General features: G+C 37.5%; 1 protein-coding gene across 6 annotated transcripts in view; it reads left to right on the top strand.

Annotated features, from left to right (window-relative positions):
• Window positions 1-24,815, top strand: part of bbx (bobby sox) — an 87,434-nt gene that overhangs the window by 55,226 nt on the left and 7,393 nt on the right. For 5 of the 6 annotated variants that reach the window (XM_083113590.1, XM_083113589.1, XM_083113593.1 and 2 more), the window contains 4 exons: window positions 2,681-2,869; window positions 11,267-11,374; window positions 19,968-20,116; window positions 23,733-23,903. In XM_083113590.1, coding sequence (XP_082969716.1) covers window positions 2,681-2,869; window positions 11,267-11,374; window positions 19,968-20,116; window positions 23,733-23,903 — 617 coding nt within the window. The remainder of the gene's footprint in view (window positions 1-2,680; window positions 2,870-11,266; window positions 11,375-19,967; window positions 20,117-23,732; window positions 23,904-24,815) is intronic. The other variant, XM_083113592.1, reaches the window with a different exon arrangement.

The raw sequence follows: 24,815 nt of genomic DNA, 5'->3' as shown, positions 1-24,815 counted from the left end.
CACTCCCTTCCCACCACCACCCCTAGGGGTGCCAGAGGTGTCTTGGAGTTGAAAGGCATTGGGGGTGTCACTATTCATCTTAGCGACTCCGAAAACTACGAATTCCACACTAATATAGGTAGTTTTCGATTATTTTTCCATGTCACCCCCACCCCTAGGGGTGCCAGGGGTGTCTTGCCTCCACAATATTTCTTTCCAGATTGCAAGTGATATGTGTACCAAGTTTGATTGAAATTTGCGCCAGGCGTTCGAGAGTTATGCCAGAACACACACACACACACATCCATTTTTATATACATAGATAATATATAATACCAGATAGATTGTTGTTTTGGTTCAACATTAAATGTGAAACTAGGATCATCCTTTTAAAAAAGGGGGAGGTAATTCTCAAGTGTTTTATCATTCATTATAAGATGAGGCTTTTCTTAGTTGAATAATACTAAAGATATCTTTTCATCAACTTTGAGGAATTTGCTAGTGTCTTATTACTTAAACCTTGCCAGAACTTGGAGAACTGCAAGAATGATTTGTCATCTGTTTTTCTCTCTTCATCTGCCCCTTATTCTTTGTTGTTCCTCATGCTGTAAAAGAACATCCACGTAACCAAATGGTTAGCAATGTCATCTTTGGTGTAAACATCCTCCATTTGATTCTCTGGCAGTTAACTCCAAAATTTCATTGTTTACTTAGCACTGAGGGCAACTGGGTAGCTCCTTGAAGGCAATAGTAGTAGACCCTAGTTTCAAAAAACCAGAGAACATGTCCCGCAGATGGGACCCACACTCGCCATGTGTCATCCAGTGAGATATTTCACAGGACATGGCTCCAAAGGATGCTGAGCCAATGAATTTCTTTTTAGATTTTGATGTATGAATAAATTTTATATTTAGTCTGCACCTGTTACACATGATTCAGTATGTTGAAAACTCATCTATGTGTGTATTTTGTTCCAAGATTGTATTAAATGTTACCATGGCTTAGAAAAATTGGCTATTGCATTAACTATTCAAGTAATTGTTTATTGATAATTTCAGTTGAAAATTATTATCAATGTCGATACATGTGTGCATAACTTCTTCCTGTCATTTCTTATGTGAGTGGTTCCTGCAGTACGGGGTGTTTAAAAAAAGATAACAACATGATTTGAGTATAGAGTTTACTTTTTTTTTAAAAGAAAAGAAAAAACTACATCGCATTATGGTGAAGTCTGACAAAAAACATCAATTACTGCAACAGATTCTGTATCTGTTGACATCAGTTCCAACTTGTCATACTCAAGGTACAATAGCTTCTAAACAGTGTAAACGTATATAACATCATGCCATTGCAACATACTAGAGGGGGAAATATATATATTTCAGAGCTGAGCTGGTACCAGTGTTATATTTACGAGATGTTTTCATCACTACTTTCCTGTAAACAAACATATTTTGCATATTTAATTATTTTGGATACCCAAATTCTAGCCATCTTTATCAACAATCCAGTTTCTAATTAATATTGTCTTATTAATACAATGAATTGTCATTAAGTCCTGCTTACTGTACTGTAACAATTCGAAGAAGTCTACAATATTTATAAATTTTAATATATAATTTTTCCATTGGAATTAGACCATATCAATTTTCCATAGATTTCCTTCAAAATATCAATACCTCCCTTCACGTGAGATAATAATTTAATAAAATCCATTTTTCACCATAATAAATAATGCAAATTTCACATTGTGCATAATTCCCAGTACATTAGACTCTAGAAAACTATTGGTAATTAATTTCCAACCAATAGTTTCTGATACTGATGGGTAGGCCCAGCCCAAATATATTTACAGGTGAAGGCTAATTGTTCTCTTTCAGTTTTGTTCCCTCCCCAAGAAGGATTCTTGCTTTGTGTGGATGCTGTTGATAGTTTGATGATACACCATGAATCTATTAGTTTTATTAATTAGTATGCAGGGTGGCTACTCACTGGGAATTCCTTAAATTCCAGGAATTATGCGTGAATTTTTCTCAGTAGACGTGAAAAATTGCAACTTTTATTAATCCAAATCCAATTTGATTTATACATATGATAAATGCCCTGAGGCAAGTTTTTCACAGTTTAGTTTTTATTTTTATCGAGGAAGGAAAAGAAAGCTATGTGGAAAATAAAACAGAATTCTCTTTATCCATTTACTATGTTAGTGTCCTTTTGTTCTTTGCAGAACAATCTGTCTGACAGACGTAAGTTTATTGCAAGATAAAATATCTTGAAGTTGATTACATAAATTTTAGTTTGAAATTCTTTTACAATTAACAATTTCTCATACATTAGTACATCCCACAACACTTGTGACGTGTTTGCAGATGTATTTAGAGTCAATGTGTGAAATTGCAAATGTAAACTCCTCACCTTAAATGAAATATTTTACATAGTGTGTGTAGTTTAATTGAATTATATTAGAATTTTTGTATACATTGGATTCACACAAACCCTTCATATTCTTAATATATTGTGTGGATGGTGAGATGTGGTAATACGTAAGGTTAAAAAGTCTGCCTGTACCCTTGAATTTTTGGAAAGTTCTTGAAAACTGGGAATTATACTTTACGTTTATCATGGTCCTAGACTGACCACCCTGATACGTTCTTTTATCCTCATTTCATTCCTAAACTGAGTTGATATTTTAAATTTTCAGCTTTGACATTCCATCTTCATTAAAGAAGGAAAGGCGTGACTCGGGTTCCTCGTCGACCAGTGAAAGGACTGACTCTGCATTCTCGGAGGGCAGTCGAGGGTCCAGGGATCCCGAAGATCTGTTCTTTCACCGGTCTGTGAATCTCAAACTGAAGCAGAAGGATCTGATAATGAGCACAGGACATCATGGGTGAGCTTATAGAAATTACAAGTACAGAGAACTTGAATGTTAAATGTTAAGACTGGAATTAATTGGCAATCTTGTCTGTATTAGCCGATATATGCATATTTGATACATCTATAAATAGTCTGTAATCTAGTCAATCCCATATCCAGGAATTTGGGGGGTGTAGGTCTGAAAATGTGGAAAGGGGGGCATAGCCCACCCTCGAACCATGAAATATTTTAATGTAAACCTATAAAAATCTTCAAAATTATAGTTGATTTATCAGATTGGGCAAAATTTTTGATTTTGTCCTTTCATAAATGAGTAGATTATTTGTAGATAGAGACAGTCTGCAATATTTGATACTTTTATAACCATTGATGCAAGGCTATGAGACATCCCGATTTAGTCGGGGTAATCCATTCTTTTTTATCCATGTCCCAACAGTTTTCAAACTGTAGTCATGATGCGAAAACCTTAACACACATTCAGACATGTTTTTCATGAAAAGAATTATAAATATATTAATTTCTAAACATAGAATTGTCATGGCTGTTCAGTGGCACTGGAATAAGGAAATGTAAGGGAATTGGAAAAACCTTGTTAATTTGCAGAAACAGTATTATTCAAATATTTCTGTTAATTGAATGTAAACAGTAAGCACCAAGCTGTAGGCCACAATGACAGCCTTTGTTTGTAAGCGACATTTGGGGGGGAGGAAGTCTATTGGTGAGGATTTATTTCCCTTACTTTGGAGCATAATATTGCAACACTGTATAATTGTATGTATACCACTACCATAGCATTGGTGGTCATACCCGAACAGTATTTTGTTTGTTTGTTTGTTCATTCTCAGATCTGCCCCTCCTGGGCATGGGCCTAATTGATGTGATTTGTGTGACATGAGTTGTTTTTTGTTTAAGGAAAGGTGCACTTGCAGCTTGAGTGGAGAGAATTCAAGGCTGTGAGGGAAATCCTAAATATGAGAGTAAATCTCAAGTGATGCACATAGCAAACTGTGAAACTGCATCTTAACCAAATCATAGACTTGTGTGTTAGTCATTTTATCATTGTCGTTCTCTCACACACACCACTGCTATTGACACACTGGTTCGTGCTCATATTCCAGTCACTTTCTAACTGACCTTTCAATGTGTCATAATTTGATTATGCTGACTACAGGAAACATGACATGCATAGTATTTGATTGTTCAACATGTAAAATAAAAAAAATAAAAATTTTCTTTGGTACAATTCAATTATCTTGAAGCTAAGTATATTTGTTGTTGTCCAGTTATTCTTTCATTTAGATTTTTACCTCTGCCAAGGATCAAATTCTGAAACTTGAGTACAAAATGAAGGTCACTATCGGCAGTTAAGGGCATGCTCTTCCCCTGATTCAGTGTTGGCCAACTTATCTGTTTTGGAGCCAGATCTGGCTCTTTCGGGCACTCGTTTGGCTGTGACCTGAGGTACCCGCCCCAACTTTTGCCGTGAGTGTATGAAATTTTGCACGTGATGTTATATTAGCTGCATCGTCCCACTCTTTCTTACCACCCCAGCTACTTTTTTTATAGTGCTGTGGAGATGACATAATATTGTTCCCCATGGCGCACTGGTAGCATCGTCACTTTGTAATCAAGGGGTCCCGGGTTCGAAACCTGGTGGAGGCACATAGGTCGAGTCCCGATTAGCCTTACTGTGCATAAAGTGGATTTAAAACAACAAATCAATCAGACATAATATTGTTACCCGAGAATCCTTTTATTTTCATTTTTATGACCATCGATGGATTATTGAGATGGGAGATGCCGCCAGAAAACTAACAATAAATTGTCATTACTTTAAAGCTAACGGTAATAGCAATGACCCCACTCCTTTGACATTTAAAATTACCCTATGAGGCACTTTATCCAGCCTTCTTAAATCTAGCTCCTTGAAAGTCAGTTTTAACTCCATTTAAGCTGAAATTTAGCTCTTATAAGCATCAGTTTAGGCAACACAGCCAGGATGGTGGTAGAAGGCAAGGAGACATGCCTGTGCTTATGGGAGTATTTTTTGATTTGATCTCTTGGAAATGTCAAACTTGCGATGGCATAGGAAAAGATATCAACTGGAACACATCTGGTTGATGATGATTTTGACCAGCGGAAAAGTCAAAACTTCCATTTGATTAGCTGCAACTTGAAGTTGTTGAGTTTTATTTCTCTACATGGGATTTTAAAAATACTCGCTCATCATAGTATCGTGTCTAGCTAAATAATAGACATAAAAAAATGCTCCCACTTGCAACATGGGGAGAAATTCATACCCTTGCATATGCCCAGCAGTGCCCATTCCGACGATATTGAAATGGTGCATAACTGTAACTCCTCACCTTAATTGATAATATATACCAGCACATTGCCATTTCAGTTACTGCATTTACTCAAGTGCAGGCACTTTTTTTTTTCCTTTGTGAATATGGGGTAGAATGTGAGGTTACACGTATACAAATCTCCTAACCAGATGTAAGCACAATTTATCCCGTACCGATTAGGCTCGATCATTGCCCTGATAAAGTTACGTGGACTGTCAATCTTGTCACCGGTGGCCCCAGGTTTGAGTCCTGGCACAAGCATTTTCTTAATCAAATCACCCTTCATCTTCGTTGTTGTGACTAGCCATAAGGATCACAATGAGAAGGGTATGTAGGGTGAAAGACCCAGTCTTGGTCAGAGCTTGAAGTACTGACCCCAGCTAGCAAAATTTACGTAAAGCATCCCCTCAGCTGTCTCCGTGTCACCATGTTATACCACAGGAGCATCTTTCCAGCTAACCCCCAAGGCCAGTCCAAACATCCCCACAACTAACATTTTCCTCTTCAAGTCCTGGTCATGGTACATGTTGTTGAAAATAAAATATCACATGAAAAATGTTTATAAATAGATGAAATTGAGAATCGTGGTGCAGTTTGATGGAACCAATAGCTGTGTTAAAGGATGGAGGATAGAATACTTCTTTAAGCACTATAGCAGTGTAAACGTTTTGAGAATAACAATTTTTGGAACTACGACGGGATATCAAAAAGTAATTGAGTAAATTTTTTACAGCCAATCTGAAATGTATTCACAAAAACCGAAATATACATTTGGTAGTACATGTATTTTGCCACCTTTCAACGAGATGGCAGGTATGTGCACCTCATGCACGCCGAGAGGCAGTCTTTTCAAAATGGCAGCTACGCTTGAGACATTTGACATAGTTGAGCTGCAGAGTGTGATTCGGTTTCTGTGGTCAGAGGGACAGAAATCACCTGAAATCTATTGTGAGTTGTGTTCAGTGTATGGTGACACATGCATGACATTCACAAATGTCTGTAACTGGTGTGCAAAGTTCAATGCTTAAGCTTGATTCACATCTACACTCCAGTAACGCTCAGGTCACCCTCTCCCCATGGTCCGGTCAAATATCGTTGAATGGTTTTTAAAGATAGGCATTCACACCTGGTGCTCCTGTCAAGGTTCGTTCTATCATGCTCAGCTCGCAGTTCGGTCACAATCGGGTGGAAAGAATATTTGACTGGAGGGTGAGGGGGCGGAGCTTCACTTTGCAAAGCTCAATCGTTGATGTAAACGTCTGATACGGTTCAGTAGTAGTCTTCACCCCCGTTGCAGGGGATACGTAACCCAGTTTTGTATGTAGATGATGGACCGTTGGAAGGCAAAGACCTATTGAAACACATAAAAAGGCGAGTAATGATAAAATTGATTGATGGGGGCACGAGCAAAAAAAATCCTACAATATTTTCCTCTCAATTCTGTTTGTAAAACATCGGTCAAAATATGTAATTTCATTAACCCGAGTAAAATAAATTTATGGGGGGGGGAAACTGACTGAAAGAACCAAATTACAATTGCCAATGAAAAAATTAAGTACATGTATAACATCAATAAACAACATTATATTTCTCGTATAATAGCCGACCTCCTGTCAGAGTGGTTAGCACAACGTGCTACGACACCAGGTTCGAATCCTGGCCTGGGCACGGATGTTCATTGTGATGTTCCTTCATCAATTTAATCATATTGTCACTCATTCTTATCCTTATGATTAGTCAAAACTGTCATAAAAGTGAAGTAAATCAATCAAGTCAATGAATCCCCGCTTTCGCAATGCTTTTTCTTTTCATTTTCTTCTAATTAATGCCAGTGCTGCAACAGCCAAGTCCGTCGTTGAAAATCTCTCAAACTTTGCAGTTAACACAATCGGCAGGCTTTTTATACAGAAAAATCTGTGTACAATGTGAAGAAACCAACACCAGACTCACGTTGATTGTACCTTGACCGGGGGGAAGCTTGACTGCTAGTGTGGATACCCCCTGACCGTGAGCAGAGCGTTAGGGGAGAGTGACCTGAGTTTTGCTTGAGCGTAGATGTGAATCAAGCCTTAGCATGTAAATGTTTTCGATGAACCCTGTTCTGGACAGCCTTGCACATCCCCCACACAAAGCAATGTTGAAGCTGGGGAGGCATTGATTCAGGTGGACTGGTGGTCAACGATCCAAACAACAGCGGATGCAGTGGGCATTTGATATGGCAGTGCATACACTATCATCCATGAAGAACTTGGGTATCGCAAAGTGTCGGTGAGATGGGTCCCCTCACAGCTCACACCACAGCATATGGAGGACCGTATGGGATACAGTCTTGAGCATTTGTTCCGGTACCATAGGGCTGGAAACGCATTCCTCGACCGCATTGTTACTGGAGACGAATTGTGGGTTTTTCATTACATCTCTGAACGAAAGCGACAGACTATGGTATGCTGATCTGCTCTGCACTATAAACGTCCAAAAGAAATCTCTGGAGGAGGTCATCATTCTCCAGGACAATGCTCGTCCCCATGTGGCTGCATCAGTGACACATAAAGTCAATTCCTGGCATTGGGAAATTCTCAAGCATCCAGCATACAGTCCAGACATGGCTCTGTCAGACTTTGATTTGACCTGTTCGGCCCACTGACGGAACACCTTGCCAGCAAACAATGAATTTGTGACAGCCGTGCATTGTTGGTTACGCGTCCGGCCAAACAATTTCTGCCACGTGGTCATCGAAAAATTGGTGTTACGGTGGGAAAAATGTATAAATGTGAATGGATGTTATGTGGAAAATTAGAATAATGTTCAATCTTCTGTTTTTGTAAATACATTTGCGTTTGGCTGTAAACAATTTACTCAATTACTTTTTGATATCCCCTTGTAGAAGGAGAGTATATTATCATTTATACTGCTAGACACTTACATTTTCTATATTGTGCCAATTGAAGGCACCGTGTGATAAATTTTGAGGAAGAAACATTCTATCGCAAATGGGATATGCGGATCAACCTACCTTTCACTGTCATCTGACAATAGTTTAACCTTTTCGGTCCCAAGCGTCTCGATCGAGATACCCAAAAGTAAGCCTCACGGTCCCAAGCGTCTCGTAGATGCTGTGTCAAGGTCGTAGTTTTTACGTTATAACGTTTTTATTTTTGGCTAGAATTTCGATTTTTTTTTAATATTGTTCCTAACACATGTGTTTAACAGAAAAGTTTTTTTTTCTTCTTCATGAAAATGGAGGGGAAAAGGTGGGAAAAGGGACTTCTCTTTTGCGTCTCTTTTCAAGGGAAAATTTTTGCCGACAAAGGAAGACCGGCTTTGTTGTTCTAAATCAATGCTTTTCACTCCCTCCTGTGAACTGCATTCGAAGGAAGCTTGTTTATCAGCAGAGCCCAGACATTTGGCAAAAGGCCTCTTTTTATGTACTGGATATATTGATAAAATTTTTCCGGATATACGTTTCTTATGTTGTTTCGAATGTTTTAGAAGCCTTTTCATTTTGCCTATTTGGGACACCACTGCCTATTTTTAATTATAATGCCTTTTTTTGCCTTTTTCAATGAAATTTGACCATTTTTTTAAAAAAAAGTGTGTATATAAATTATTTTCCTCCCAAAAAACGTTGTTGGCATTATTTTTCTTCCGTTTATTATGTGAATAATTTTCGCTTTATTTAAGTAATATTGAACTCACGCATGTTTCAACATTGCTGAAGGAGAAAAGTGTGAGAAAAAAGTATTTCATGCTGAGTTAGGATATTGGCTTTCAGTTAACATTTCCTTGTGCATGATTGACTGCTGAAAACCTGTTGCAGAACATCTGCACAATTACGTCATCACGTCCGTGTCAGGACGTTATTGACAAGAAACAGCACTAATGCTCAAGGGCCTTTGCATGCATTCGAAAATCAAGTTCTCTGTCTTTAGTTCAGTTCTGTACTTTGGAGGGAAATGATCGTGTATTTGTCATCATACCGAAATTTAGTGTGCCATTAAGTGGTAAGTTACATGGTTACGTGCGTGAATTTGGTGAAAATTGAAATGCTCTTCCCAATGTAGCTTTTAACATTTTGCCAGAAATTATAGGTATAAGTAAGCGACTTCCAAATGTGCCTTTTTTGTTTATTTTGCCTTTTTTTTTAATTTTAGTGCCTATTTTCCACATTATAAATGCCTTTTTGCCTGCCTATTTTAACGAAAATAAATGCCTGAACTTCCGGGCCCTATTTATCAGTATCCGATGTCAAAATGAAAGTTTTCCGTGAGGGTGCAAGCAGGGGTGGGGGAAGACTGGTTGTTGAATCTGCGTTGTGGGAATGGAATTTCGAAGCGCGCTGAAGGAAACCTTTGTTTTTTAGCACAAGTGTCCACCAGTTGTGACAGGGGTTACCCTGAATTGTCTAAAAATAGAATTTCAAGCAGCTGCAAGAATCGGTGCTCATTTTTCACTGCGTTCTAGCTTTTCGTCCGTGAATGTTGTGCGTAGGTGTCGTTTTGTGCCCAAGTGTGAGGACATTTTTTGGGTGAAGTGACAATTTTTTAAAATAATTTTTTGGGGTTTTCTTCCTTCCCCCTCCATATATATGCCAAATTTGCATAAATTTTGCATTTTGTGCATTTTGACATTTTTTCGGGGGGGGGGGGACAATTTTTTTTAAGAAAAGTATTTTTGAGGGGATTTCCCCCCTTTCCCCCTCCATATGTACGCCGAATGTTCATAAATTATATATCGTCTGAATCTGTGATTCATTCTGCGTACAACGGTATATCTTTCATATCTCTAGGGCATTTAGTTTCTGAGCTATAGTCATTTCAAGGTACCGCTGCATTTTGAAGCTTGAATCAGTGTTGTGCCGACCATTCCTTTTGGGGGTACAACTCAAGTTACATTGGTCATATGATAATAATGCAAATATTTTTGTGTTCCTTACATGTCAGCGATCATTTCCATGTGCATGTCGACACTGTCATGTACTTTTTTCTTGGAGGAAGGGTGGGGGAACCAAATTTTTTTTTCAGGAATTTTGGAATTTTGAGAGTTAGCCCCCTCCCCCCACCACATATATGCCGAATTTGCATAAATTTCATATAGTCTGAATCTCTGGTTCATTCCGCGTACAACGGTATATCACTCATCTCTCTAGGGCAATTAGTCTTCCATCTACACTCATTTAATTGAAACTCTGCATTTTGCTCAAAATCGGCTCGGGACAGAGAGGCTTACTTGTGAAAATGGCCTTGGGACTGAATATGTTAAAATATAAGAGGAAGAGATGCTGCTGGAGCTTCTGAAAAACTTGGACCAGCATCAGCAGTTTTTTTTTTTTTTTTTTCCAGAGCCACAGTGGTCTAGTCAGTAAGGTGTCTGACTGCCACATGGGAGACCCAGGTTCGATTCCTGGTGTAGGTGATCTAAGGTTGGACTTTTTCCAGCAGTGTCCCTGCATGGAGCAGCTCTTGGGCTCACCTAGCCTCAAATCAATGGGTACCTGGGGGAGGTACAGATGGCCGAAACGTGGTGCTGATCACATCACCTTAAAAGTGGCCAAGATTGAGAACTTGTGGGGTCCTACCCCCCACATCCCCTAAATGTGCCTTGATGGAATGGTACTATATGCATGGAACTCTTTCGATCAGTGATCTGTTAGTTCGTATCAACTTTCCAGCCTGATCATTACCTGTGCGTAATTAGAGATTGGTTAGTTCATTGAACTCTCCAGCCTTATTGCCTATTTTTGTGGGAGCAGGAAGAGGTTTATTATCCATTTTGCCTTGACTCATCTCACTCAACAGGTCGCTAGGTGCCGTGGCTTGCCGCGAGTTGATAGCTTCCTGGAGATGAGGCCTTGCTCGAAAAAGGTTTATTATCCGGTACTGTATGCATGGGGAAATTTACCTTACATTTTCTTTTTTTCCCCTGTGTTCGTCCTTCCGTCATCCAGTTGTGCAGCTTATTCAAGGGTTCAGGGTACTCGTGTAAATACAGAACTTTTTGAGCCATAAGGTATTTCTGATTCACCTTGTTCATTTAGTAACTGCTTTTCCTCCCATTCCTTACAGGTTTGGGAGAGAGAACAGTGTACCTGTAGAAAGAAAGGTGAGAAAGCACTCTGAGACGTCAGAAGAGTCCTTCTCGGATTCACCGCCTAAGAAGAGATTTAATGCAGTGTAAGCAGTGTCTTTTGACCCCTTTTTTTTTTTTCATATTCTCTAGCGTGATTTTTTGATTTTGCTACTTGTTAGAAGCAAAATGTTGTAGATGGTCACTTGGTAGACAGTTATTGCAGTAGCACTAACTAATTATTTGAGAAAACAATCAGAAAAGGTTTAACAGAGTGAATGACAATATAAAATGACTAAGTCACACTTTTAATTCTTATTTCTTGAGGGATTGGAGGAGCATGTGTATTTAAGTCCACCAGCCAAGTGTTTCTCAGCATCCGGGCCCTGGCATTAATTATACTGGACAACAAGAGGTTCTCCTAAAACTTACTTTAATTTGCACAGCAATTTTCATTAACAAATATTTTATATTATTTACATATTAATTTGAATTTTTCGGTGTTCAAATGCAACATTCCAGTGGAAAATTAATGATGTTGGCCTGAGATTTCATGACCTCCAGTGGTTTGTGTCGCCCCAGTCGAATTTGTTCATGTTTCCATTTGAACTTAGGAAGTTCAACATCTGCGCGAGCTTACATTATCTGTGACTTGCGCAAGATTAAGAATATTGGAGAATTAATCAGATTTTCTTAAAAACAACAAAATTAACCATTATGTAAACGTTTTTGACATTTGGAAAATATATTATAAAGGTATGTTATTTACAACTTTAACTATTTTATGTAAATATTGTAAAAGTCTATTTTAAATGTCATAATTATGTAAATCCATAGAAACCTGTAAATATCCACCAAGTTTCCTTGGTTTCTTATAAATAACTGTGTAGTATAAAAGGAAGCCGGTTTTCTGTATATTTTGGCTTTCTTACCCAATTGCTGGTATCTGCTGCTTCGGCTCTAGTTGCTTTCGATACCAAAGCAATTGTGAATAATCTTGGAAGGGTTACCCGTTTCAGATTTGTCATCAAATCTGCATCAGTTAACCTAAATCTAAGATTGCCAGGGATTAAGTATCATTGTACATTGTGCATTATTGATAATAAACCAAACCTTATTGGAAGGAAGTTCTATACCTTTTCATTACTAAAAACTTTAAGAAAGGTATAAAATCTGACACCAGTGACCAAGTCAGGGCTACAATTTAGTTACCCAAATAAGCTAAATGAGAAGTCCGATCCAGGGTAACTTATCAACCTGACATGCACCTACACTGGTCCTCTAGGGCCTAGGTCTGGTTTCTAACTTATTTAAACTTAATTTTATATTTGTCCACAAACATAGACATAATTGAAGTATTGCTCTATGCTTATGCCATAATTTATTTATTTATTAATATTTGATTTCAAGATTACATATTAATATGTATAAAGTTGTGTGTGTAATGTACAAAAGTATTTGTCTACAAGTAATATTTTTGGATCAGGGCATCAACTTTTAAAAAATTCATTTACTGGGCCACAGTTTCATGAAGGGTACTTGGAGTTTCTGTTGGGATCAAACCCAGGACCCCTTGATTACAAGATGACATCTTAACCACTGTGCCATCAGGAAGGGCTCCATTTCAGATTTAGCTTCTAACGTTTTGTCACCTTTTACTGAATTCGTGTTAATTAAAAATTCAAGCAATATTTTTATTTATTTGTTCCTACATAGCTCCAATGTACACAGATTTTCATGTGCATGACATAAAGTATTGGTGCTAATAATAAAAACATTCTGAGTTTTAAATTACTGTGAATATAAATGTTGCAAGTTAAGGCTCAGCTGGATTTTTTTTTTTTTTTTTTTTTTTAATTCACTATGATATTCCAAAATCCGAAAAATTGCATCTGCTTAGAATTCTTTCCAGAGCATTCAGGTGAATTTTCATGTTGATTGCTTTCTCTGTTGCCTAGATATTGTCAATAGTTTCTTGATCATGTAAGTCTATCAAACTATTAATATCTACACAACAGCAAAAAGCAAAAGACACGAAGAATCAAATGAGTGCTCTGGAAGGAATTTTAAGCAGGTGTAATTTTTCGGATTTGGAATATCATAGTAGTATTTCGAAAGAAGAGGAAAATTTGGAAAAAAAAAACTGAGCTTGCGACCGCCTGAGGTCCAGCCGAGCCTTTAAAATTGCAACCATGTCATATCAGTCTATCAGTTTTATTGTAAAATATTAATAGATTGGGAGATTTAATTGAAAAATTACTTTGCCACACAGTTTTGGCATGTAATTAATGAAAATTCTGCATTTGATTCACAAGAATATGCATGTTTTAATCTGTTATACGACTGGTACATATATAACGCTGGATTCAAATCCCTGCCTAGGCATGGGTTTTCTTTATGAGCATCCATCAGTATCATTGCTATTAGCTAAAAGTGGCGGAAAAGTGATGCAAAAAAACAAAAATCAAATCAAATGGTGTGTGTATAATAGTGATGGGTCGTTCGTGAACGAGTCGTTCAAAAGTAACGACTCTCTCTTGTGAGCGGTGAACGACACGTTCAAAGAGTCGTATGTGTGCCACGACTCCTCCACCCGCCAAGCAACTATTATTCCATTATTCCCTCTCCTTTCCAAGAATTTTGCGAGGAAGGCGCATGCGCAAATGTATACTCGCCTGGCGGCCGGAATTTTTGAAAGAAAGCAAGTCGATTCTGCGGGCAGCAAATGGGGACTGGAGAGGAGAGGGAGGGGGGTCCTCTCTGTTCCTTTTCCCTACCCCTAGTTGAGTAAAGCTGGCTGAAACGTGCCGTGTACGATGAGAGGGGAAGGAGCATGCTCGCGAGTCGACTCTTTCCTTCGTTCAAAGAGTCGTGGCACACTTTAGCGACTCTTTGAATGAAGGAAAGAGTCGACTCACGAGCTCGCGACTCGGGAGTGTTGTTTGCAGAGAGAGAGCGCGCAACCTCAGCCCATGATAGGCAGCGAAGAACAGCCAACAAATTTGTCCTGTAGTTTCAAGTTCGGCCAAACCATTAGCGCTAAAATCACAAGAAATTAAATGTTAGTAAAAATATTAGGGGAGTCTTGTAAAAATTTTGGGAAGGTGTTAGGCACAGACCTCTTGATTACAATATTCCGATTAGCCTATTTTGAGTTGTTATTGTTTAAGTCCACTTTATGTGCAGATAGGATAGTCGGGACTGGACCTACAGTTTAAAGTGGGATCCGAACCTCCACTTTGTATTGAACACGGTACCCCTTGATTACCGGCGACGTTATCACTACGCCATCGGGGAGACCCGATTAGCCTATTGGAGCATAAAAGTGGACTTATAACAATTTTTGCCAAGCAGACCATTTTAATACATGACAGCATTAACCACTATGCTATTAGGGTGAATCAGAAAAGGGGGCAGTAATTTATAATTTGCAACACAAAATACTTAGTGTGGAAAGCGATTGTTACTTTTAATTATTTTCTAAAGCGCCGGCCTCCATGGTGGAGTGGTTAGTACACCTCATTACTCATCCTGATCTTCGCGATTACCCAAAAAAGTTACAGAAAAGCGAAGTAAAATAAACCAAATCAATCAACCAATCATTATTTTCTAAAGCAAGATCAAAGACAATAAACACCTTTTGTTTTCTGTTACTCCAAATCCAAAAATGACGTAATACAAGCAGCAAGCACAAGTTCAAATGATAAACCTTTAGTGAAAATAACAAACATGTATTAAAACAAAAATTAACTAACTAACTAACTAACTAACTCTCTAGCCTTCTTAAACCCGAAGGTTCATGGCTGCAGCAACACAGGCCTTCCATCTGTCCCTATCTTGAGCAAGATCTATATACTCTTTTCCATCCCTACCGATTTCCCTTAGGTCCATCTCCACGTTGTCCCTCCATCTTCGTCTTGGCCTTCCTACTGGTCTCTTACCATCAGGTTTCCCAACAAGAATCCTGTAAACTCCTCTTTCCTCTCCCATTCGTGCCACATGGCCTGCCCACCTAAGTCTTCTTGATTTAATTATTCTAATAATGTCTGGACATGAATACAAATTATGTAGTTCTAAATTATGTAACCTTCTCCACTCACCTGTCTCCTCATCCCTTTTAGGTCCAAATATTTTCCTAAGGATCTTATTTTCAAATACTCTCAATTTATGTTCCTCTTTCAATGTAAGGGACCAAGTTTCACACCCATATAATACTACAGGCAAAATTACTGTTTTGTATATTTTAACTTTTAGTTTCTTAGATATTAAACGAGAAGACAAAAGTTTATGAAGAGAGAAGTAACATGCATTTCCTGAATTAAGCCTACTTTTTATTTCCTCTTTAATATAATTTTCATTTGTTAATATTACTCCTAAGTATTTGAATTTGGAAACTGTTTCAAAAGAGTTGTTATCAATAATTAGATTTTGATTATTACCTAACACTTGGTTTCGCCCTGTAAGCATATATTTAGTTTTCTCTTTGTTAACTTCCAAACCTATCTCTTTAGCAGTTTTGAAAAATATTTTAGCATTATTCTTAATTGTATTCACATCATCCCCCAGTAAGTCTACATCATCTGCATATGCTAACAACTGAGTCACACCATTTAATTTTAGTCCTTCTTTAGTTTCGTTTACCTTCCTAACAGCATATTCTAAGGCAAAATTAAAGAGCAATGGAGATAATGCATTATATCCATTAACAAAAATTATAACTTACAATTTTTTATATTCAGTTAAGAATTACCTAATAGAACAAACCACATGATAATGAATTAATTATAAGTGGACTCGTGAAATGAAGGTCTTTTTATATTTGAATACTACATTATGTTCTGTTTTTCTGATTTTTTTAATAAAGAACCTGAGAGACAAACACACGCTCACACACGCAGTTATACACAATTTCTTATAATCCGATCTATAATGGATATTCAATTTGTTATAACATTAATTTAATATATTTTGTGTAATACAAGGAACAAATTTGAAATTATTGGGGAACGGTGGGGATTTCCCCCTCTAACGATCACATCATGCAATTTCCCAATACAATCGCTCTCTCTTTCTCTCTGTATGCATGTGTACATACATATACTTACATATTATACACGTGAGGTTAGAAGATTAAAATTTAAATCACATTGGAATGATAACGTTATTAGAGACGAATCACAAATTTACACCAATAGAAACACAGCATTATATACAAAATAAAAGTAAAACACAAATGAAAAGCAAAGATAAATATGAAAATTCAGTGTGCAAAATCATTGCAAAACAAAAATGCAATCGATAAAATTAATATTGACAAAACTAACTCAAGTATTCTATAATGTATGCCGGCGTGGTTAGCACATCAAGGGTCTCGAGAAATATAGTTTAAGGGATGTAAGGGATGATCCTTCCACGTAGTACACCCAATTGTCAACCTCACTTCCACATAGTACACCCTGGACTGCATTTTGCAGACTAACGAGGCTCTTGCGTCTATACCTACGGCCAGTATAATTTTCGTAGGAATGTGTGTGTGTGTTGTCCTGTGTTTTGTCCTTGTGTGTGCTGAGTGCCTTTACAGCCTCAGCTTTTAACCGGTCAGATTATTTTAATATTTTAGTTACTACAGGACATTACAGTTCTGGTAAGGGGCTGGATCCCATATAAAGTGAAGGGTGCAAAATAGCCTAAGTGACGCACACAAAATTTTAAATTTATATTCAATCATAGCCTTTAGTATAAAACAGAGATGTGATGGGGAGGGCCGGCCCCCGTGGCGGAGTGGTTAGCACATCGCGGTACGAGGGCAGGGAGTCCTGAGGCCGATATCGGTGGAAACACATAGCGGCTCGGGATACCACTTTTGCCCAGGCTTTGCTCTTCTGCCACTTTGGCTAATCGCGAACATGAAAATCAGTGATGATATAATGAAATTGATGAAGTGACACTCAATTCCGAGATTCCTCTTAGCGCACTGTTCTAACCACTCCTCCACGGAGGCGACTGAAATTGTTGGAAGTGAATCAGTTTCGCAAGTAGCAGGACATTACAAAATCGCAATGAAAACAGGGCCAACCCTTCCAAAGTTGGTGAGATGATGAGACACAATCTGTGTAAAATGTACTGTCCGAGAATCTCGTCTCATTGGAGTAACGATACCGATTTATGCTTTGAAATCGATAAGCAAACAAGACCAGACAGGTGTTTTTAACTTGAAATCAAATCGCGAACAAGATATGCATTCTCATTCACGAGTTGAAACGATGTGCCAAGTCATCTTGTCTCATCACGATACTCGATCGAGTTGCTCTTCCGCTTTGTGCACATGTAAACCTTTTAATTTACACGTTCAATTTTATTTATCCAAGAAAACAAATCTGTTAACATGAGAATGAACAGAAGAAATAAGCTACTAGTTATTTTCCCATTAAGGAACAAACAAATTTTAAAATGCTATAATTTCTTATAAATTAGCATGGAGTAATTATATTTTATAATTTATTAATTCAATTTTAATATTTTAACTGCCTAACACGCTTTGTTGTATTTTATGCATCTTTTATACCTAATTACTTAGTATTGACAGCGAGGATGAATGAATTTTACGTACAGATAGGCTAATCGGGACTGGATCTACAGTTTAAAGTGAGATCCACCAGGTATCGTTACAAGGTAACGACGGAGGATGGATGGTGATTAGAGTAATTGACAAGAGGTTAAATACAGATTACCACTCATCTCTGGGCTGGGGTTCGAACCCGGAAGTTTCGGTGTCAATAGGCTTACTTTGAGGAGGGCGACACCACTTATCTGTCACTCCAAGATTATTTCAAGCTGGCCAACATAGAAACCAAGAAACAAAGAACATGCACCATGGAGTATGTTTTATTTATGTTATTCAGCCATCCTTTCATTCCTTGTTAAATCCTGGTAAGGAAATCGCTTCCTGTCTCGGATTCGATCCTCGGTGGAGGCACCTTGCCCAGTGATTTAGACCCCAGTTTAAAATGTAGCTTCAATCCCGATTAGACTATCTGAGCATAAAGTGAACTTTAAACATTGTCTGACAAAATCTTTTTCATATGACGTGAAATATTTCATTAACATTAACGTGTAAATATTTTACTAATGAAAACAGCATTAAAGAATAAATATAGAAGTTTAATCATAAATCTCATCGTACATGATACTGCAAAAAAGCTTTTATTGAATGACTGCAGAATTAGGAACAACTACGTAAGATGGACATGGGTCATGTTCACGACTGATATAAACAGCTGTTGGCCATCTGCGGTGAGCCTACGTGTTAAGGTGTTTTACTAGTAGAAAGCAACATTAAAAAAAATACATACGTATAATTTGGCCCACTTTATAGAAATTCGATCATACATTATGATATTGGCAGAAACTTATATTGAATGACTGTAGAACAACAAAAAGCTATGGACATGGATATGGGATGGACATGGATAATGTTCAAGAGCGATATATATTTCTTAAACACAGCTGTTAGCCATCCGCGGAGAGCGAGCGGGTGGATCCTACTTTAAACTGTAGATCCAGTCTGCTGGCGAGACTGCCGCACCCGCGCCTTGTGTAAGAGAGCTCACGACTCGCGAGCGAACGATGAGTGAGGAGAAGAGTCGCTAAGGCGAGCAAGTCGTTAAGGTGCTTAATGACTCTTCGTGCCGACTCGCGAGTCGTGAACGATGAGGGAGGAGAAGAGTCGCTAAGGCGAGCGAGTCGTTAAGGTGCTTAATGACTCTTCGTGCCGACTCGCGAGTCATGAACGAATGATGGGGAAAGAGTCGTGGGACTGTGCTGTGACTCTTCGTGCTGTTTCAAGAGTCGTGAACGAGCGATGCTCGTGGAAATGCAAGCATGTGTCGCAGCTCAGATCTGGAGTGCATTTTGTTGCGATATTAAAACCAGTGATCGAATGCAAAAAAGGAAGAATATGTAATGCACGTTATTACTAATAAAAGGTTGATATAATTATATAGCATTTCTGTGTATGCTATCGTACTGCATAATTTGCATTATCCGCAGTATGAAATGTAAACTGAAACAAGATACAAATATAGAAAATCTCACTCATAAGACAGAGTAATGAAAACAAGTATGTGCAATAAATTTTGTTTGTGTGTGTGTGTTTACTGTTTACACATATATGTATATCCACACACATACAGAATCGTATTTGTATTTTTCTTATTTTATGCCGCTTTTCTTCAAATTTTAAGTAATCGCGACGATGAGGATGATGCGTGATGATATAGATGAAGGGACACTCGTAAAGAATATCCTTGCCCAGACCGGGACTAGAACCCGGGAACTTCTGTGGCAAGATCAAATGTCGATTACTTCAGAATCTTGGCCATCTAGTCGGCTACACGCACACACACATGCACAAAAAAGCAATACAATTTATTAATCTTGAAGGACGTACGTTGTGTTCGTTTACTTAAATACAATCATCTGCTTCAACACCTCCTACCCCCTTCCCCCTCTTCAGGCATGTGTTTCGAGAAAAAGAAGCTTGGCAACTCTTTTGAACGACTCTTCTCAGTGAGCGAGCGCTCATGAGTCGACTCGCACAAATGAACGGCTTGAACCCATCACTAGTGTATAAGCTTAGCCATACAGTATATTGAACACACTTTCTTTATGTTCTGCAGTAATGATTTTATTTTGTTTCAGGGACTTCAATCTAGATGAGAAAATAGAAGCTTTGCCATCGCTGAGTTTAGAAGAATTTCAACAGAAGAAGAAGGCCCGTAAGAAGAGGAATTCACCCACAGCGAAGAAGAGTACTCCACCCAAAACAAAGAAAATGGAGGCTCAGAACAGTTAGTACTCGAATGATATATTTATTTGTATGTTTGGAACAGACTACAAGGTGCACCTCAAGAGTGCTCCAGTGGTGAAAGACATGATTTAATTCTACCGATGGGTAATGTGTAAATGCTATTATGAATTTCACATTCTGTATTTATGCCATCAGTTCTTAGCAAGGATCGAAAGCACAAGTTATAGATTTGTTACAAATTGGTTATTATCTGTTAATGTCAAAAAGGTACGTTTTTAATGGTCCTATTATTACAATATAGATGACACCAATTCTATTCAATACCAGGGTTGAGCCAGTACTCATATCAACACTCCAGGGTAGCTATTCACTGGGAATTCTGGGAATTATGCTTACATTCTGCGGGGTGTTTTTGAGAGAGAGAGAGAGAGAGAGAGAGAGAGAGAGAGAGAGAGGGTGGGTGGGTGGGTGAGTGAGTGAGTGAGTGAGTGAGTGAGTGAGTGAGTGAGTGAGTGAGTGAGTGAGTGAGTGAGTGAGTGAGTGAGTGAGTGAGTGAGTGAGTGAGTGAGTGAGTGAGTGAGTGAGTGAGTGAGTGAGTGAGTGAGTGAGTGAGTGAGTGAGTGAGTGAGTGAGTGAGTGAGTGAGTGAGTGAGTGAGTGAGTGAGTGAGTGAGTGTGTGAGTGTGTGAGTGTGTGAGTGTGTGAGTGTGTGTGTGTGTGTGTGTGTGTGTGTGTGTGTGTGTGTGTGTGTGTGTGTGAGAGAGAGAGAGAGAGAGAGAGAGTGTGAAATCCTGATACAAATAACAATTTTTCGTAGATTAGTACGTATATCCCGTAACATTTGTGTCTTGCATTTGAAGATTTATGTTGAGCCTGAATATGTGAAATAGCAAATGTAAATCTCCACCTTAAATACAGGTTGTCTGGGCTAGAGGTATACAAAAATAACCACTTATAATGTGAAAACTACTCCTTATATTGTCTCGTAGTGAAGCTTATTCGATAGGCCATCAATCCCAAATTTCAGTAGTCCATTTATACGATCAATCGTGCAGTTGAGTCACGCAGAAACTGCCTCTGAGGTCCTCCAATTTGACACCAAACCCTCTTTTTTTTTTCTAGCCTGGACAACCTGTATGTACCGTTTAAATTAGAATTTTTGAATAAGATTAGAATCACACAGATGCTTTATATTGTTAATATATTTATTTGTGTGTGTGTGTGTGTGTGTGTGTGTGTGTGTGTGTGTGTGTGTGTGTGTGTAGGTACAAGTGGGGGGGGAAGGAGGTTTGCCTTGAAAAGTGGGAATTATACTTGAATTTTATCATGGTCTTAGAGTGGCCACAATGCACTCGAAAATTGTAACAAATAAAAGTTTTTCAAATATTGACTTGATTAATATTAGTATGTAAGTATTGGACATTCCACATGAAATTAACCAATGAAGAGGCACTTTGCAACCTCACATATTTTGATTTATTTGAAATTTGGCTTACTGAAATATCCACCACCTTCAATGGTTTTTGGTTTTATTACCCTAACACAGCCATGCTATATCTCTTGTGAAAGAGTCTTCAAGATCTTTCCAACATCGTCTGAATCACTTCTATAGGTGCCCTTATTTCCCAAATATTGCAATTTAAAGTTAACAAGATGCTGAAAAAAATTGTCAAAATTGCACCATTTCCAACACTGTAATTTCCAAAATACAAAAGATATGGATTTACAACTTTGCACATTTTCCTACCTCAGGTTGTCCTTCCAATATGCTAAATTTCAGACAAATCAAAAAATGTAACGTTGAGGACCTTGTTGATTTGACTTGGAATGAATGACCCTGTTGAACTCCCAATTATATGCATCAAATTAGAATTTTGCTTTAAAATATTCAAGAATTACATCAGAATATTAAACTACATGTATGTAATCACGAATTTTACATAATTTTCAGGATAATTAGACCACGAAAGTGCAAGCAAAAGGCCAAAATCCTACAACATACCAGTAAATCAATCTCAATCCAATATCCAGGGTTCCCACACACCTGGAAAACCTGGAAATCTCACGGAAAATTTTGTAATTGATTAATGGTTCCCAATGAAGCAAAACTGAGGGATTATAATATGCTCCTGTATGTGGATAATCCAAGAGGTTGTAGCATTTCTCGTTCAGCAAGGAACTCATATCTATTTGTTTGTCTGTTTCTTGTTTTTAAATGTGATTCCAGGGCTGGTGACCAAGTGTATACCCTCATAAATTTTGAGCTTTTTAATATTTAATTAACCGATTTCGATCTTTTACATGACGTAAAATATATGCGATGTGCTCAGCGCATGGAAGACCTGATTCAGGAACTTCTCAGGAGAAAGAATGAAGGCTGTACCTGGTGATAAAGTAATTTGCCAGTTCAAGACATTGTTGCACAATGTCAGTAGTGAAAAGGAATTGAAAGAAAAGTTTTGTAACTTTCCAATCAAAACTGATGCACTAGATTCTTTTTTTACAGGTGTCATGAAGGGGAAAGAATGACTTCTCTGAGTTACTGTTACGTTGGTTTTGATTTTATCACATGGCAATGCATATGTGGAAAGTGGGTATTCTGTAAATAAGCAGGTTTTAATAGAAAATTTGAAAGAAGAGTCTGCTGTGGCTATTCGGCAAGTTTATGATGCAGTGAAAGTGGTAGGAGGAGTGTCAAATGTAGAAGTAAGCAAAGATATGATCCAGAGTGTTAAAGGTGCACGTATTAGATACGAAGAAGCATTGCAGAAGATGAGAAAGAAATGTGCACAAAGAAGACAAAATGAAAGACATGAAATGTAAAGCAACTGAGATCATTGCTTTACAAGTCAAGTAACAAAAGATGCAAGAAGAAGCAAAGGCTATTGCAGAACAATTAAAAAAAAACTTGAAGCTACTGAGAAGTAAAGTTTCTTAATTTGCTGTATCAGACATTAAGTACATTTCTTGTTTTATATTTCAGCCTCAGTAACTTATTATTCCTTTTTACATCAGTACTAATAATTGTCACTTCATTTTTATATGTTTTAAAAATTCCAATAATTTGTTTGTCTTAACTATTATTGTACGCATTACAGATTAATTGATATTGTATCTATTTATAAACATCTATGAAAAGTGTGAAAATATTTCATATCAGATATGTTAGAAATTGTTTCAGAGTTGTTTAAAGTTCTAGAAAACTGGTCATCTTTGTTCTTAATTACATTCAAAGAAGTGTAATTTTATTTTATTATTGAACTAGTTTTGTTATTTGCATCAGAAAACAACAGTTATAAAGAAGGTGAGGATGGTATGGCTATGAGGGGAAATGGAGGAGGCCATTGTAAAATTATAGTAGTCATTTACTGTGCATTCAATACTCTGGAAAAAATATGAGGATTCTGGAAAACTCAGGGAAATCTCAGGGAAAATTGATTTGGAGTTTGCATGGGAACCCTGAATATCGATGTCAGTGGTATCAGCCAATATCAATATTCCGATATCGGCTCAGCCTCCATGTTCAGTGAATGAAAAAATGTATCTACATTAGTAGCTTAATAGTAAGTAATTGGTATGTTAGTGTTAACCATGCTTTTGTAGTAAACTGTCTTCATGCATATATGTGTAGATTACAATGTTTGATTTCTCCCCCAGATTTCATGAATCAGGACCGAGGAGGGGAGAGTGGTCAGGAGCAAGACTTAGATGCCGAACACAACACAGAGAAAGGTGGAGCCTCTGTGCCTCTGGTTGGTAGTCAGAAGCGCAAGGCTCGGAAACAGTGCATCACGAGATTGGATCCTGAGAGTGCTCATGCTAGTCGAGGTGAGTGAGTGAGGAGATTAAAAAGATTAGTGTTTTTTTCTTATTCAGAAAAACAAAAGTATGTGTTGAAACATTGGGATAATACATTTCTAACAAGTGGAAGTAAAATATTTTTATTTAGTTTTATTTAACTGTACACACCTTTTCAGAATCGTGAACAAAATAAGACAGGTCCATTGAATTGTTTTTTTTTTTAATGTACATATGTTTTGTTTTATTCATTATTTATTATATAGTTCCATAGAATACTTAAATATTAGGGATGGGCCGATATGAAATTTTGGCCGATACAGATAAAGTAACGATATAAAAGTTACCGATACCCGAAATTCTACATATCCGATATAAAATTAGAAATTACCTTTGAAGAACATGAAACGTTCATTGACCTCCTTAATAAATGTGTTTCAAGGTGACTGCAGTGAAAAAGAAATTGCATATTTAGACATTTATTTTTTTTAGAAATTAGGGCATGGAGATTAGCCATAAAAATTACAACAAAATGGCAGAATTTTGCACTACATTATCAGATATTTATCGATATATCAGGTCGGTAATTTTACCGATACACCGATATGCCTATATCGGCCAATACCGATAGAGTACCGATTAATCGGTCCAATCCCTATTAAATATATTTGAATCAACTCATTGCATGAGAGTACCTAACCATTTTGAGCCATCTGTAAGTATATTCTAGGTAACCTAAATTAATACAAGCTATTCCTGATTTCGGCAAGTATATTTTGGAAATCTTCAGTTAATTATGTATAAATATTACAGAAAAAATTAGCATCTCCGTATGTTTATCAATTCCTTTTTAGTAATTTCATGTTATAAAAGCAAATTGCATGTTTTTTGTAGTTTTAAAAAATGATCAAGTATGATCAGTGAATTTATTATTTTGAGACA

The sequence above is a fragment of the Lepisma saccharinum genome, chromosome 28 (assembly GCF_977018435.1).
Source record: "Lepisma saccharinum chromosome 28, izLepSacc3.1, whole genome shotgun sequence".
NCBI lineage: Eukaryota > Metazoa > Arthropoda > Insecta > Zygentoma > Lepismatidae > Lepisma > Lepisma saccharinum.
The sequence above is the reverse complement of the archived record's forward strand: the minus strand, read 5'-3'. Positions and strand labels throughout refer to the sequence as shown.